Here is a 15185-nt window from a genome sequence, read left to right as displayed (position 1 = left end):
CTGGTCCTCCTGATCTCCCAAATCCCGGCAAAACAGTTCAGTGTCATGTCGATGTGGTGGAGGGAGGTGGAATCAATGAACACCTGTACCATATGAAGACTTCATCTGATCTATTGAGTTACCGTGGATTTAATCGATGTTTCTGATTCACATGGGACCCTTCCTAGCTAGCAGCCGAACTCTAGTCTGTGTTAGGCCGTATAGATTTCATACTTTACTTCATACTTAACTCTTTTTGTGTACATGTTGTGTTTGTCTAATCCATTGCCACACTCCGCACCTAACCTAGCACAGCGTAGAGTTGACCAAAGAACAGCTCCAGATCATCGTAGAAGAGACCCACACTGGATCTGTCTGCAACCTTTATACAATCACTATATTCTTTGAACTGCAGGTGTTGGTCTGATTATACATAAACAAACATAATCATTTTTATTCACTCTGGTTGTACTTTTGGTCAAGTACAATCTTCAGCTTACGAAGATAGGAAACCCACCTAAGCATTGAACTTATTTAGAGACTACAATCAAATATAAGGCGATAAACTATAAAGCAGATAAGATGTAGCATGTTGGTTACATGGAGTACAGTATGAAGTCTCCCCAGTCGGAGACTAAAGCTCTGACTCTACAGGAAGTGATGGTGTGAACGACACCGTATCTTCTGACCACGTCATGGAAACCACTGGCGCCCCCGCGCACGTGTGTTATAACAAAATGAGGCAGGAGGGTGAACACTAAACACACACACACACACTCCTACGCACTGCCGATGTGAGCCGAGTTCTCATACCCATCTTTCCTTCACTTTCTCTATTCATGTGGTGCAAGAAGGCGAAGCTGCTTCTGACATTTAAAACAGACTTTCTATTTTGCACTGGCTTCCGCTCTCTCTCTCTCGCTCTCTCAAATTCAAATTCAAAGTACTTTATTAGCATTACAGTATTTGAATACAGAATTGCCAAAGCATATTCACGTTACACAAGATTAATTGTACAAATAACAGGTAATAATAATAATAACAACAATAAGAACACTAACAACAATATCAACAACAATAGCAACAACAATAATAAAGTAAATAAAAAGTCAGACTGAATCTCTCAGGTTATGACATTTCGGTACATCTCTCTCCTCTGTCTCTCTCTCTCTTTCTCCCTCTCTCTCTCTCTTTCTCTCTTTGCATCGTTCACTCTCTCTTTCTCCCTCTCTCTCTCTCTCTCTCTCTCTCTCTCTCTCTCTCTCTCTCTCTCTCTCTCTCTCTCTCTCTCTCTCTCTCTCTCTCTCTCTCTCTCTCTCTCTCTCTCTCTCCATCTTTCTCTCCCTCTCTGCATCACTCACTCTCTTTCTCCCTCTCTCCCTGCCTCTCTCTGCCTCTCCCTCTCTCCCTAGATCTCTCTCTCTCTCTCTCTCTCTCTCTCTCTCTCTCTCTCTCTCTCTCTCTCTCTCTCTCTCTCTCTCTCTCTCTCTCTCTCTGCCATATCGCCTGTCCTTGTGGCAATCATCAGTGAGTCACATTTCAATCTGCTATCCATAATGAGATCCTGCTCACTGCTTTGTAGCTGATAACAGCATTCTCGGCGTGTGCAGAATACCTACTGTGTTTTAGAGATCCACCGTGTGATTCTTACGCCTGCAGAATAAGGGATGTCAATCAAAGTGACCCGGACTAGATGTGGACAGAGCCAGGACATAGGAGAGCATTTTGAAGAACGACTAATCATGACAAAATGACATTCCATCTTTATTCAGCGACATTGTTTCCATTGTAACATTGATTCCATTTCCCATTGATTCCAGTCTCCCATAAAGCACTTGAAGGTTGTACTAAGGCGTATTAACACTGAGTACAAATCAGATCGCATTCATATGTTTTGATCGATCTATCAACCTGTGGTCCAGTGTTGAACCCCGTGTTGAACCTGTGTGTGTCTGTTTGTGTCTGTAATGTGTGTGTGTGTGTGTGTACTCTGCAGTGACCCCCTTGGTGACCCCTCTTACGTCCGCATCTATTCACAGATAACTCTCTTGACTGTTCCTAGGAGGAAGAAGAAGTGTATTCGCTACCTTCAGGGAGGAGGCTGCCCCAGCCCCGCTTCCTCCGATGGCAGCGCTCTAGACTCTCCTCCCCCCACGTCCGCCCCCCCCTCCCCCTTCTCCTCTCCGGCCCGCCCCCGCCAGGCCCCGCCCCCGCCGCCACCCCGCTCCCCGCCCCTCCCCTCCTCGCCGTCGGACCCCGCCCCCGCCCACCACGCGCGCACAGAACTTACCCCCGCCAAGAGGCCCCGAGGGCACACGCACGTGCCCCACGTGCACACGCACGCCCACGCCTACGTGCACTCGTCCTCCTCAGCGGCCATCGCCAAAGCAACTGGACTCTCTCTCCGGGTTTTGACGGAGTCTCAGATATGAGAAGTGAAACCCAATGGGGCCCTCGTCTCTACTCCCCCACCTCCCCCACCCCTATATCCTCACTCACCACCCCCCCTCCCTCTATCACCCCTCACTCTCCTCCCCCCCCCCCCCCCCCTCCCACCACCTCACTCCCCTCTCCCACCTCTATCAACTCACTCACACCTCTCTCTCAACACTGACCCCTCACCTCCTTCACACCTCACCCCTCTCTCACCTCCCCCGCCCCCCTCCCCCACCACCTCAGTCACACTACCGCTTGCGCTCCATAACATCTGTCAGCTATGTCCGCTGTGTCCCCGCTGCTGGCCGCGGTGCCGGGGGGGGGGGGGGGGGGCTCCCCACCCTAAGACTGTGGTTCTGATGAACCAAAGAAAGAGCTTACTCCACTTCGACGTAGAATCTCCACCCGGTGATGTACACCCAAGTCTACTCCCCCACCCTGCAGACTATTTTTTACGAACCAGTCCACAGTACTGGGCTCCTGGCCTGACGATCATGACAATCAGTTGTTTCCATTGCAGCAATACCTTGAATTCTCTTTCTCACATGTACCCGTCCCGGAATTCTTGTAATTCTTGTGTATTTAAGTGTCGCCTTGGCCGGTTTTAACATATTTATATGAAATCACGATTGCAGTTTAGTCTCAAGGTCAAGAGGATTCAGACTGATTAAAACATGGGTTTGCATTTTCACCCCCTCCATTTGTTAGTATTTTAAATCGCTCAAGGCACTTCCAGACGCCAGTATCATAGTATAGCAGCCATTTAAAGAAATGTTCAAGGTTTTTTTTAACTTCACATTGATGTTTTATTATTGCTGTGTGAAAAAACGTATTTTGGCTTCTCCTTATGACTGAACCTTCTGCAGCTCTGTAAACTAATCTTAAGACCAAATTGCTACTATTGTGTTGTAAAGTTGTTTTTTTATATACATTTTGGACTTACCTATCTATTATAAAACTTTTATATGTTTTATGTATAAAATTGTAAAATAAAAAAAAATCTGTTTTAGTTTTAGTTTACACCCTTTCTTTAAGCAATACATTCATGTTGTGTGTTTGTTTCCACAAGAAACTCCTTTAGAGCAAACGTTTACATTAAGTTGTTGTACTGTGCCACCGAAGCAGCATTTGAACAAGTATTATGTTATTCTCTAAAAGTGTGCATGTTCCAACTGGTGTGCCAAATATACATGTACAGAAAAATCCAAAGCTTTAATTTACTGTTCCGCTTGCAACATCAAACTTGTTATTTATACAGCAAGACTGCGCTCCTTATTTTGTTCCACCAGAGGGAGCCAATGTGTCCGAATTACTGCCACCTATTTTTGCCAAACCGTGCAGCCAAGCAACTGCTGTTGTGATGACTCATATTGAACAACTGCCGCATATGTAATACTTTTTGGTTGATGTATTAAAAAATGCGTCATGTTGATTTGTCATTATAGTTTAAATTATCGATTCATTACAAAATACTTTTATTTTTGAGAATGATTAAGTTAGTGGCCTATTTATACTAGACTAAAATATATATTTCAAGGTGTGGAATACAATCAAGCCCAACAACAAATGGTATACATTTGTTTGGGATTATACACAAGCCTAATTTGTCAGATCCATCCTACAAGACACATGACAGTTGATTTCATAATCATTTATTACATGGTCGATAATTCTAAATACAACCGTGGATCAGAAATTCCCTACTCAACGCAGTACGAATAGGAATGGGAATTACCAAATGTCGCACAACATACATTTAGATTTCCAAGGACTAGTCCACATTATGCACTTTTTCTCCCACTCAGACCTCTGACCATTTCCTCGAATGCTCAGCCATGCTGATACAAGCCTGAACCATGCATACACACATACACACGCGCGCAAATCGAGAAAGGGGGATGGTGTAAACAAACTCAGTTGAACATTCAATTTTCCGGAGTCCCAAAATTACACCATTTTATTTCATCAGTGGAAAACGTTTTAATGTCCTGTTAAAAAAAAATCTGAATAGCTAAACGACGAGATGGAACCAAACAGTAGGTGTGATCTGAATACACAGAAAGCAAATCATGGTGCAAAACTCAGAAAAGGGGTAAAACAAAAGCAGTCGTCTTTTAAATAAAAGGCCTTTTGCACCACACAAGGAAGTTAAAAGTCCATGCTATGGGTAAAGGGAATGCAGAGGGGGGCAGGAAGGGGATGCCTCAGAGGCCACTAAATATACTAAGTGGAAATATTAACAAGTATGAACAACGCCAGTGCAACCAGATAACTTGAAGAAGCCGTTTAGTTTCAGTGTGGTAGTGTTGCCAGGATCCCTCCTGTTCCTACTTCTCTTCACACCACTGGTTCTCTTTGCGTACCTGAGGACCAGAGAGAGACACGCGTTGAATTGGGACTATTCTGAAGCATAAATGGCGGTTTGTAGCTACTAGCATCCAAGTACTTTACGTTCATGGTTCCAGAGAACAAAGCCTGATAAGAGGATCTGGGTTGGTTTTACCTGGGCTTCTTCCTCTTCTGTGAAGTCATTTTTGATGTTGAACGTCTTCCTGATTTCCTCTGGGGTTTTGCCTTTGATCATGTTGGCCACCGTCTTGCAGGTGACATCTAGGAGGCCTTTGATGTCCAGATAGTTAGCAGCCTTAATGAGAAGAGATGTGCAATACATGACGGTTGAGTGACAGCACGTTAATCCACCTGCTGACAGTGTTCACAAAATACTTTGACACCGTAAAAGTCTTCAAAATATCAGTAAAACAAGTCAAAATATATCTCTTACTACATTAGGGAGCCGAGATTGGCTGACCAGAGTTTGAAATTATATTATGAAACTGGCTTCAGCCCAACCCCACACATATGAAGTGCTACATATTAGAGATGCACCGATCAACCGGCCGCCGATTAAAAAAGCCGGTTTTGTATCCAATCGGCCACAATCGGTGACCTGCCGGTCACTGTCGTAATTTCCGGTTTTCGGCCGATCAAACTCACCCGCATGCGCGGTGCGTAGCAGCTCAAGGCGCCCAGAGCGCGGGAAGAAAAACATGTCGCTGATTTGGACTTATTTCACTGTGTGCCAGGACGACCCAAAACACGCTGTTTGTAATGCTTGCAAGTCAAAAATAAGCCGTGGGGGATCATGTTGCTAGGTACGCGTCCTGCGTCCCTGACGCATTCAAATCTGAAAGGACGCACTAAACTCACTATCCATGCGTCCCGGGGACGCATCTAATTTTCCCCATGAAAAACGATACATTGTGAACATTAAACAACTCGTGTTTAATCACAGTAACTGGCCAAAGAAACCTTCTTGTGAGCAGACCAGACAAGCACTGTTTCAACCCTCTGCGCATCTACTCGGCGCAGACGTGATCCCCTGTTCAAAGTATCGCGACATGCTAATTTAGCCGCTACCAAAACAACTAGCTCGTCACCGCTGATTTCATTTCAACAATTAAAAATACAAACTTCATAGTAAATAAACCCACGTTTCCACTGCTCGATGCTGTGCTCATTCGTGTCGATTATGTTGTAACGTTTAGGGGACGTGCTGTAATGAAATAAATGAAACATAATCCGGTGGTGGTGATGAAAACTACATTGAACGGCAGCCTACATATTGTTATGCCCAAACGGCGCCTGCGCATACATCGCGCTTCCAACGAGATCCCGTTTTTCTCGAGAAACAGGCAGAGAAGAGAGAACGCAAAAATACCACCAAAGAAAAAGATGAAACCTATTGCAGGTCAGCAAACTATTGCAGCTGCATTTTCTGTCCCCACTACCTCTGCACTCCTCCCTGACTCTGATCAGCCTAGAGAGAGTACCTCAACATTGCCTGTACCTACTTCTGCCTCCCCCTCTACTGAGCCTGATGAGCCCACTGCAGAAGAATTGCCTCAACCTTCTACATGTTCCTCCCAAAAAAAGCGAACTTTTCTGAAGCAGTGGCTCACCACATACAAATGGCTGCGCTTTTCAGATGACAATTTCATGTATTGAGTTTAACACTATTAATTTCATTTAAGAAATAGAATAATAATAAAAAAGAAACACATTTTTTAAACTGGGGAGTCGGGACCCATTGAATTTCTCAGGGACCCACCCAACTCGCCACCTGTGGGTCCCGGGGACTCACTACATTGAAAACCTATCAACATATTATATGATTATAATTATTTCTTAGAAAATCGGTATCGGAAAAACCGGTTTTGGCAGGTCAGACCTCCTTAAAAACCGGAAATCGGTATCGGCCAAGAATTTTGCAATCGGTGCATCTCTACTACATATGAAAGTAGCAGTTTTATAAACAGACATTACAGTCGCCAGCCCTTTCGTACGAGTGTTCATGTAGAGGTTCTGCACCACATAGAAACACCATGGCCCCCGTTCTGAAGCGTTGCTATGACTTGCTAGGGGAAATTTGCTTCTTTCGTTTTTTCTAACAAAAAAGATGCCAGAACGGGACCAAAATCCTTAATGGTTGACACTTGTAGTTCAAAGGCAGGGGGAACCTTAGGTACAAGAAGATATGCATTATCATGCAAAAGCAGTCAAAGGAAAAATAGCAGTGTTTGCCAGGGGAAAAGTTTAGAGGGGATTATTAGTCCGACATGCTTAACAAAAGCTCTGTAGTGAAAGAATAAAGGCCCGACCGCTGGATTTTAGTGGCAGATACCGATATTGGGCAGAAATTGATTTCCTTGGTCTGGAGGAGCCCGAAATAAGTCCCCTATTTGAGTGTGGCATGGACCTTTGTTACAGTTATATCGACCGATATTCAAAATATAGATATAGCGGCTGTTTATCGGCTCGATATATATATATGTTGGCGCCCTTGGGGTGGAGCAGCTCCATGGGATTTGATTCTCCCCCCTCCAGCAATGCAGCAACATAGCATTAACCCCATGAGCCAAAGGAACTAATGAACTGTATGGGGAGGAGCTACTAACCTTCACCAGAGCACTATGAAAATAAACTGTACAAGTTGGCAGATTTACAGAACTGAGGTCTTACAATAAGACGCATTGAAGACAATGCCGCCCTCCCAACAGGTTTCCAAACGTATAAATGCATGCAGCAAAGAAGGCCACAATTTTCAGCCGCACTTATACCTGCCATCAAACATCATGCTGAAAACTGCCCAAAACTGGTTTTGAGACTGATAAGAAGAGAACCAATCCAACATGTCTTTTGCAGAAAGAAATAACTTTCAATAAAAAAATACTTGCTGTGTGATATCATGTAGTATTCCTTGTTGGACAACAAACAACAAGTGTGTGTTGACACATTTCATTGAACCGAGTCTGGAGCCAGCACCTCTCAGATGACCATTCGGACTTGTGTTACCCCTTAGGCTGAATCTATTGCGCCATCTCTGCACATGAGTGACAACATCCCATCAATTCCAAATGTGTGACGAGTCTACCTAAGATCAACTAAGTTAGCTACATAGTTGGAGAATTCAAAAAAAACAAAACATCAAGTCAGAAATAAGAACCGTGGATGGCATACAGCCCCCTCGTTTCGCCAAGCTTCTCTTCTGAATGCGTGGGGCAGCCTTTGATAATGCAACTTGTGTATCTTTTAAGAGGCCATTACATGTATCAAATAGAAAGACATTCATGTCTCCAGTGACAGTTAAAGGAAGAATGTTCTAACTTAGTAGCTGTCCGGCTAGACCATCCACAACAACACTTGCGTCAGTCCACATGCACATGTGAATGTCGCTGGATGACTAAGCACTTCGCTCTGGTCTTACATTGTTTGTAAAACAGCAGAGAGAAGGCCCAAGCCTTTACCACTAATAATTCAGCTCTCAGTGGCAACTAGTTGACGGCCAGTTGAACAGGCTGAGGGTACCCAATCTAACACCGAAGCCTATCTCAACTATAACCGCATTTCTTATTAATCACATCGTTTGCTGCGTTACCAACTTTATCTATGCTGACTTAGGGTGCGGGATGTTCAATATCAATAACGTGTGTGCGTGTTCGTGTGTGAACGAGAATGTCAGGGAGAGTGCTATGAGCAGATGAATGAACGGACCGTTAAATTGATATTTAAAAATAGCAAAAAGAACGAAAAAAGAAGCAGAACCAATTTGTGGGGCTCAGTGTTGATTCTGTGGCGCTGCGCCGCACATTGGTCTATGTTTGGGCAACACTGCAACTAACCCTGAAACAGGGCTGCTACCCAGGCACACCACAAAGACCATTTGAAGGCAAATTATTCCTTATTTTTTTTCACACTAAAAACAATTAAAGATCAGGGAAACCCTTTACACTCATTTGGCCTCCCATCCTGTTTGACAAGAGACACACACTCACGCACAGCAGGAGAACTGTTAGTGTCGGACGATGTCTCACCAGAATGAGCTCAAACAGGGTGCCTTGGTCGACTTTGAGGAACTCCTGGTCCCACACGGGGATGTCATCTGTCCTCTTCTCCTTGTTCTCGTCGTCCTCGGGGGGAGGGGGGTCGTCCTTGTGATGGGTGCACCACTGAATCACCTGCCGAGGGGAAAGTCACAGCAACAAGGAGCCTCAAGTAGGGTTGGATACCGGTCGTGATACCAATTCTAGTTCAATTCACCAGGGCCAAATGTCAGTAGCTCAGAGGCTGAGAGCGCATCTGGTGAATGAGAGTATGGTTCAGTATAGTTATCCCAGGTACCGTTACCATTACCCGTTCAGATGTGAACGGTACCCAACCCTAGCCTCAACACATCCGATTCATCAGAGCAACATGCATTCTTCACACCGATGTCCGGTAAGGCTCTTGCATCAGACTGCACAAACAAATACACAGTCTAAATCTCCAAAGGTACTCACACTACCGCGTACGAAGTGTGCAAGAGTGAAGGCTTTTGGCAATTAATTGTACATCCTGCTCCATAACGTATCCAAAATACACAATATATATTTAGTTAGTACGTTTTTCGATACCAATATCGTTGCATTCGACTGTATAAATACAAAAATATTGATATTGAATAATGTACCATCCTTATACTTAACTGTAGTAAACTAACGTCAAGAAGTATGCTGGCCTTATTTAACTGGGTCCTGTCCTACAACAATTGATAGCTACAGTTCACCGTTTTACCTTTTTGAGGATGGCAGCGTTCACATTAGGAAGGGGCACTGGGTCATCGTCACCTTCGTCGTCCATTCCCAAATCTGGTCAAGATCATAAACAGGAGAGCGCATGATTAATCTACTCAGTGGAAACAGGTTAAACCTGTATGATGGGGGTTAGAGGCAAGGAAATAATGATGGTTAGCCCTCTGAAACAAAAACAAGCAGCGCTCTGTAAAACAAGCGCTCACCTTCCAACATGGTCTTGATCGTGACAGACTGTTTGGCGATCTCCACATCAACCTCGAAGATCTCCCCATCGGAGCTCTGCAGTTTTATTGTCGGCATGATCTGAAACACAGCACAATGGTTATAAGTTTTTGAATGACTTACTGTTAAACGTTAGGACCGTTTGCTGTAACGTTACGCGTTATTACTGAAAGGTCCCGGCTAAACTAGTCTAACTAACCAGCCACCAGGTTACACATTGTATTCACAAAAAGGCCCGAATATCACAAACTGAATTAACTTGTATGACAAAATACATTCAAGTGTGTAAACTAAATTGACAAAATGTGAATGAGCTAACATTTAGAGAATGATGTAAGCAGTTAATAAAGTATGGGGAAAACAAAGCTTTACAGATGACGTCGGTGTGGGATGACTGATAGCATTAGCTCTGTGGAAATAAACATTACGAGACGAACCGCACGGAATAAACTTATTGCATCAGACCCTAAAGACACCCTAAAAAACAGCCCTACATCCCCGGGTAAAACTGAATAACAAAGCCTGAAATGTGAGCTGAAACGCTGCCGCCGTTGGTCCCCATGCTAACTCTGGGTGCTAACGTTAGCGTCACAGTCAGCGAGGCCTCCTGATATAAAAACCATTAGTGCTCTTCAGATTAAAATATATAACGTATATGCCAGAGTGATCCGTTCATTATAGAGATGTATTCAAATGTCGCCACAGAAATATCCGATAATGTTCTCACCGCAGGTTTTGGACCAGTCCTAAGGTAGATATCCAACAACAGTAGGCCGTGTAACCGACTCGTCTGCAGCAGTCCGGTAGTGAGTCTGCTGAACTGCCATCGACCGCTTGGGGCGCTTTGATTTTATGACTCAAGCAGGGAGTCTGCTGTGAAACCCGTCAGCCGCTTGGGGGCGCTGTACTTTGTCAAGACAGGAGGCAGTTGCAGAAATATTTTGCTAATGGGTAAAGGCAGTTGCGATTTTTTTTATACGAATGAGTGTAGTATAACACCGCGCTATATTATTGCTTACCAAATTTTAGTCCAATCTTATGGGTTCAATATTTAGATAAAAAAATGCGGCTGTTAGTGTATATGTAATAATAATAATAACCATGGGAGGGCGCTAACATGTTCCTGGGATCCCTGATGGAATTAGTAAACGTATGTGTTCTTTAGATGCTATAATTTAGGCAACCATTCCATACATTGAAATTGAATGTAGCCTAGTATGTGTGCAGCGTGTGTGTGTTCGTGTTCAAGTTAGTTTGTTTTTCGAAATAATCTGCAGAGAAACTTGTTATGAACCCACAAGATGAAAATGGTCTAAATAGGCTAGTAAACGTGCTCGATTTATGCAGAGAAAAAGGCTAAATTAATCTGGCGACTACCATGTTCTCCTTCAAATATGGGCTCAAAAAACACACTTGGGAGTACCTTTTATTTTTTTATTTGAATGGATTGGTTAATACAGACTCTTAAGTTAAGATGGAGTCAGTCAGCGGATGTGTAAGTACATTCCATCTCTTTCTGCAAAAAACAAAATACAAATACACCCCAGGCATGGTGAATACAAGACGTTTTTTCTGGAATAAAAAGAAAAAAAAAAACACAAAAATGTTTCATACCAACGAACAACTGTGAGAACTTTGGAGCCATACAGAAAAAATAAAGATTCAAATATTTTTTTCTTTACAAGGTATTTTGTCAGCATCTTCTGACCTGTGTTCCATTCGTTTTTCGATTTACAAAAGTGCAAATAAATCATGTTTTAAAAATCCCAAAATGAAAAGGCATCCGCATTGAGAATCCATTACCATGTGGGTTGAAACAGTCGTGTTCGAAGTAACGTTGTGTCGCGTTCGTCTCTGACGTGTGCATTCTGTTGTGACAGGGCTGGGGGGCTAAAATCATTAAAACTAATGATTTTAGTAGTGATTATGGCACACACCTTTTGGTCCATCCGTCGACACAAGACACTTTCATGTCAAGACAAATTAATCGATTGCTCAGAAAACTCTTGAGTATTCAACACTATGTAAAGTCCCCCCTCCCCCACAATAAATCTTTGTACCATTAGCTTACTGTCCGTCTTTCCTGGTAGCAGTTGAAATAGTGTTTTTTTTATATATATTTATATATTTCATCATGGCAATACTAGAGTGGACTATACAGGGGTCAAAGGTCAGAGTCTACAGGAAGTAGTCTGGGGTGCGCCGGGTGACGTGGGGCTCCCCCCGGCGAGGTGCAGGGTCAAACTGCAGGCTGCAGAGGGGGGGGGGGGGGGGGGGGAGAGAAACAAAAGAGAAACATCAGTTAATATAATTAAACTAGCTCTGAATTTATGCAGATGAGATGCTTTGTGAGAGGTAATTAGGTAAGTTGGGACAGGGCATCATGGCATCAAACCAGAACACCCCAACAACTACACAATCATGACCAAATGTTATGACCTAAAACATTTGGGTTAAAGCATAAAACATGATACAATATTTGCCAGAAATATTAAAGAAAGGCATTTGGTGAAGATGACATTGCTTTCCTCTCTCCCTCCAGCCTTTGTTTGATTAAACTTACAAGGAATACTTGAGGGTGTCGTCCAGCTCCATAATAGCCGCCTGGTTGCCACATCGATAGCAGTAGTTGGGAGCACTGAATATCGTCACTACGTTCCTCTCATGGCACCAGTTGTAGCCCTGTGGTGAAGCAGACACATCAATGACTGGATATTTCAGGGATAATATGATATTCCAGGATATATCATCTTAAATATTTGTTCAACTAGGAAGTGAGAATGACTCATTATTCGTAGATGGTTTATAGAACACTTTTAATAGAGTGTGTGCGAGTGTGGGTTACAGTTCCTCACTCGCAGTCAAAATATTTTCCATCTTCACTTTAAAAATAGCATCATCCCATATATCCCAGTAATATTTTTGTATCTGCCTTGGTATTACCAAGGGGAGGCCCAACATAGTGGACTGATACAATTGAGAAATGTTAGTATTTCAACATAAATCTATTTTACAATCCATTAGACACGGTCCCTGGTAGGTGAACACGAGGAGAGGAGACGGAGGGGGGGGGGGGGGGGGCTGGAACCCACCTCCATGACCAGTTGGTGGGCACGGGACACCAGCGTGAGGCGATTGGCGTGGTTGAAGGTCTCCGAGATGTCCTGTCCGAAGGTGTAGCCGGCACCCCGGGGAGAGATGCCCCAGCCACCGCGGTCGTCGGGGTCCGACCACAGAAGGTCACACATGGGACCCTGGGGTGGGGCAAGAGAGCACGGGTTATTAGAATAGGGAACAAATCGTCCATCTTATAAATCTCTCACTTCAATTTGGAAATGGGAAATTCTACCGAATTAGAAATAGTAACTGGCCACAATAAATATCTACAATTACTTGGGTATACAGTAGGAGTAGTGTATCTTTCTGTGATGAAAGTTTCCACACTAAATGATTACTTTTCTCAAAGTTTCACTTGAGATTGGTACGTCATATCCAACAGTCCCCATCACCTTTACTGAAGGGTTTAATTTGGTGAGGGATGGTTTGGCTGAAGGACCATTGATCTCACCTCGTGGGGAACCTCCTGTAGGCGATCCAGGGCTCGGATGTGATCCAGTGTGTCGATGGATGGCGACAGGCCCCCGTGGAGACAGAAGATCTGGGAGGAGGAGGACGTAAAAACTCTAATATTAGTCATTAGCATGGAAATTCATTAATAATCATGAATCTGCACGGACTATATGGTTGTCTATCTTGATCATCAATGTCTTGCAGGGATTTCCCCTAAAGCCCTCTCACACGTGCAGTCCCTCCCTGCATTTTAATGGAACGTATCCCTGCTGAAGACCTAATATAATTTCCTGATCACTGCCAGTACAGCTGTGTTGTGACTTAAGGCAGTGCCAATGCTTGGAGAGGCACACAAATTGTTATGTCCATCTGGTGCGGTACGCGTACGCCTTCTCAATGAGCGGGCGAACCAATCACAAGACTCTGTATTTGAAGGGGGTGGATGGCTTCAATAATGGTTGCATTACCGCCACCAGCTGGATGGTCCCTTGGCCCATCATTTACAGTATTGATGTAACATGTGTGAAAGGGCGCAAGATGGGAAATGTGCCAGAACAAAGCTGCATGTGTGGGGAAAATCCCTAGCAGTGCCTGAAAGGTTATCCCAGTAATTGACACTATAGAATTAAGGGTAAACACTATAACTATGGGCGAAAGAACCTTGAGCCTGCCTTTCTGAATTCCTCTCTATTCATCCATGCCTATAAAAATATAAATAGAAAAATAGAAAACAATCATAGTAACTAAATAACTAGCAAAATGTGTGAGACAAGACAGTTGACAGCCGGAACTTGGGAACAGCGAAGTCTAACCACCCATACTTTGTAAGTTACACCAAATCGATGAACAGAATTACAATGCAATGGTATTATCCAATTTGACACTTATTCACTCTTCTATTCAAAGAAATAAAAACAGTGACCTGTGAGGGTCGGCTAAGCTCAGGAGGTAGAGCGGGTTGACTTGCAACCGGAAGGCTGCTAGTTCAATTTCGGCTCCTCCTGGCTGAGATTCTAGGTGTCCATGAGCAGGACACCTCACCCTAACTGCTCCCGACGAGCTGGCTGTCGCCTTGCATGGTTGACTCCGCCGTCGGTGTGTGAATGTTGGTATGAATGGTTGTAAGTCGCTTTAGACAATAGCGTCTGCTGAATGCCCTACAGCTAAATGAATAAATACAAATACACACGATTGTCAATCTTAAGTGCAGGCCCATCCTGACTGGGCGAGGGTGAACGTGGGTGCAGCTCTCCCCCCGTTTACCTGAGAGTCCACCAGGGCGGTGAGCGGGAGGTAGTCAAACAGGTCGGTGAAGGACTTCCACACGTTGGCGTTGCCGTATTTGCGAAGGCACTCGTCGTAGAAGCCGTACACCTGCGTGATCTGCCTGCTCTCATGGTTCCCCCGGAGGATGGTGATGCGCTCTTGGTAGCGCACCTGAGATGATCATAGTGTTTATAAGTCAAAATGTAGATGAATGACACTGAATAGAACTGCAACCTCTTCCCTAAAATCCTTATTAGCCCTGCTATTTGCTCAGGGGGCCACAATAATTAAAACCAGCTGCCAAAGACAACATGCTAAAGTCTAGTCAAACCTCAGCTCACAACAGCTCTTCAGTTCTCTGCATCTCTCACATTCACATCCAATAATAAACCAGTTTTTTTCTTTACGTCGTTTACTTTCCTATCCACTTTATCTTAGGCCTTTTGTCCACGTAAGGCGCTGGCAAGTTCTGCCATAGCAGCCAAGCATGCAACTACTGCTGTAGGACAGGGTGTGACTGGCTGTTGCTTTGTACTCCTTTACACAGGGAAGCACGCTCCCTTTAGGAACTACAAGGAGGGC

The 15185-nt window shown here is 44.1% G+C and overlaps 3 protein-coding genes across 12 annotated transcripts in view; 1 reads left to right on the top strand and 2 right to left on the bottom strand.

Moving 5' to 3' along the window:
* The window catches only part of tcf7 (transcription factor 7), a 45537-nt gene extending 42113 nt beyond the window's left edge, over positions 1-3424 (top strand). For 7 of the 10 annotated variants that reach the window (XM_030360229.1, XM_030360223.1, XM_030360232.1 and 4 more), the window contains one exon: positions 2019-3424. In XM_030360229.1, coding sequence (XP_030216089.1) covers positions 2019-2022 — 4 coding nt within the window. In that variant the 3' untranslated portion in view covers positions 2023-3424. The remainder of the gene's footprint in view (positions 1-2018) is intronic. The other 3 variants (XM_030360224.1, XM_030360231.1, XM_030360225.1) reach the window with 1 other exon arrangement.
* A 627-nt stretch (positions 3425-4051) lies between these two features.
* skp1 (S-phase kinase-associated protein 1) lies at positions 4052-10630 on the bottom strand. Its single transcript, XM_030360255.1, has 6 exons — positions 10495-10630; positions 9749-9848; positions 9526-9599; positions 8787-8930; positions 4919-5059; positions 4052-4778 (listed from the first exon to the last, which is right to left on the bottom strand). Exons 2-6 carry the CDS (start codon positions 9843-9845, stop codon positions 4743-4745), a joined length of 492 nt encoding a protein of 163 aa, XP_030216115.1. The 5' UTR covers positions 9846-9848; positions 10495-10630; the 3' UTR covers positions 4052-4742.
* A 557-nt stretch (positions 10631-11187) lies between these two features.
* Positions 11188-15185, bottom strand: part of ppp2cab (protein phosphatase 2 catalytic subunit alpha b) — a 10958-nt gene continuing 6960 nt past the window's right edge. Inside the window, exons 3-7 of the mRNA XM_030360247.1 lie at positions 14601-14774; positions 13336-13425; positions 12860-13021; positions 12331-12449; positions 11188-12018 (exon numbers count right to left, since the gene is read on the bottom strand). Of these exons, the coding sequence (XP_030216107.1) occupies positions 11946-12018; positions 12331-12449; positions 12860-13021; positions 13336-13425; positions 14601-14774 (618 nt within the window). The 3' untranslated portion in view covers positions 11188-11945. The remainder of the gene's footprint in view (positions 12019-12330; positions 12450-12859; positions 13022-13335; positions 13426-14600; positions 14775-15185) is intronic.

Source organism: Gadus morhua, chromosome 7 (genome assembly GCF_902167405.1).
Source record: "Gadus morhua chromosome 7, gadMor3.0, whole genome shotgun sequence".
NCBI classification, from domain to species: Eukaryota; Metazoa; Chordata; class Actinopteri; order Gadiformes; family Gadidae; genus Gadus; species Gadus morhua.
The sequence above is the reverse complement of the archived record's forward strand: the minus strand, read 5'-3'. Positions and strand labels throughout refer to the sequence as shown.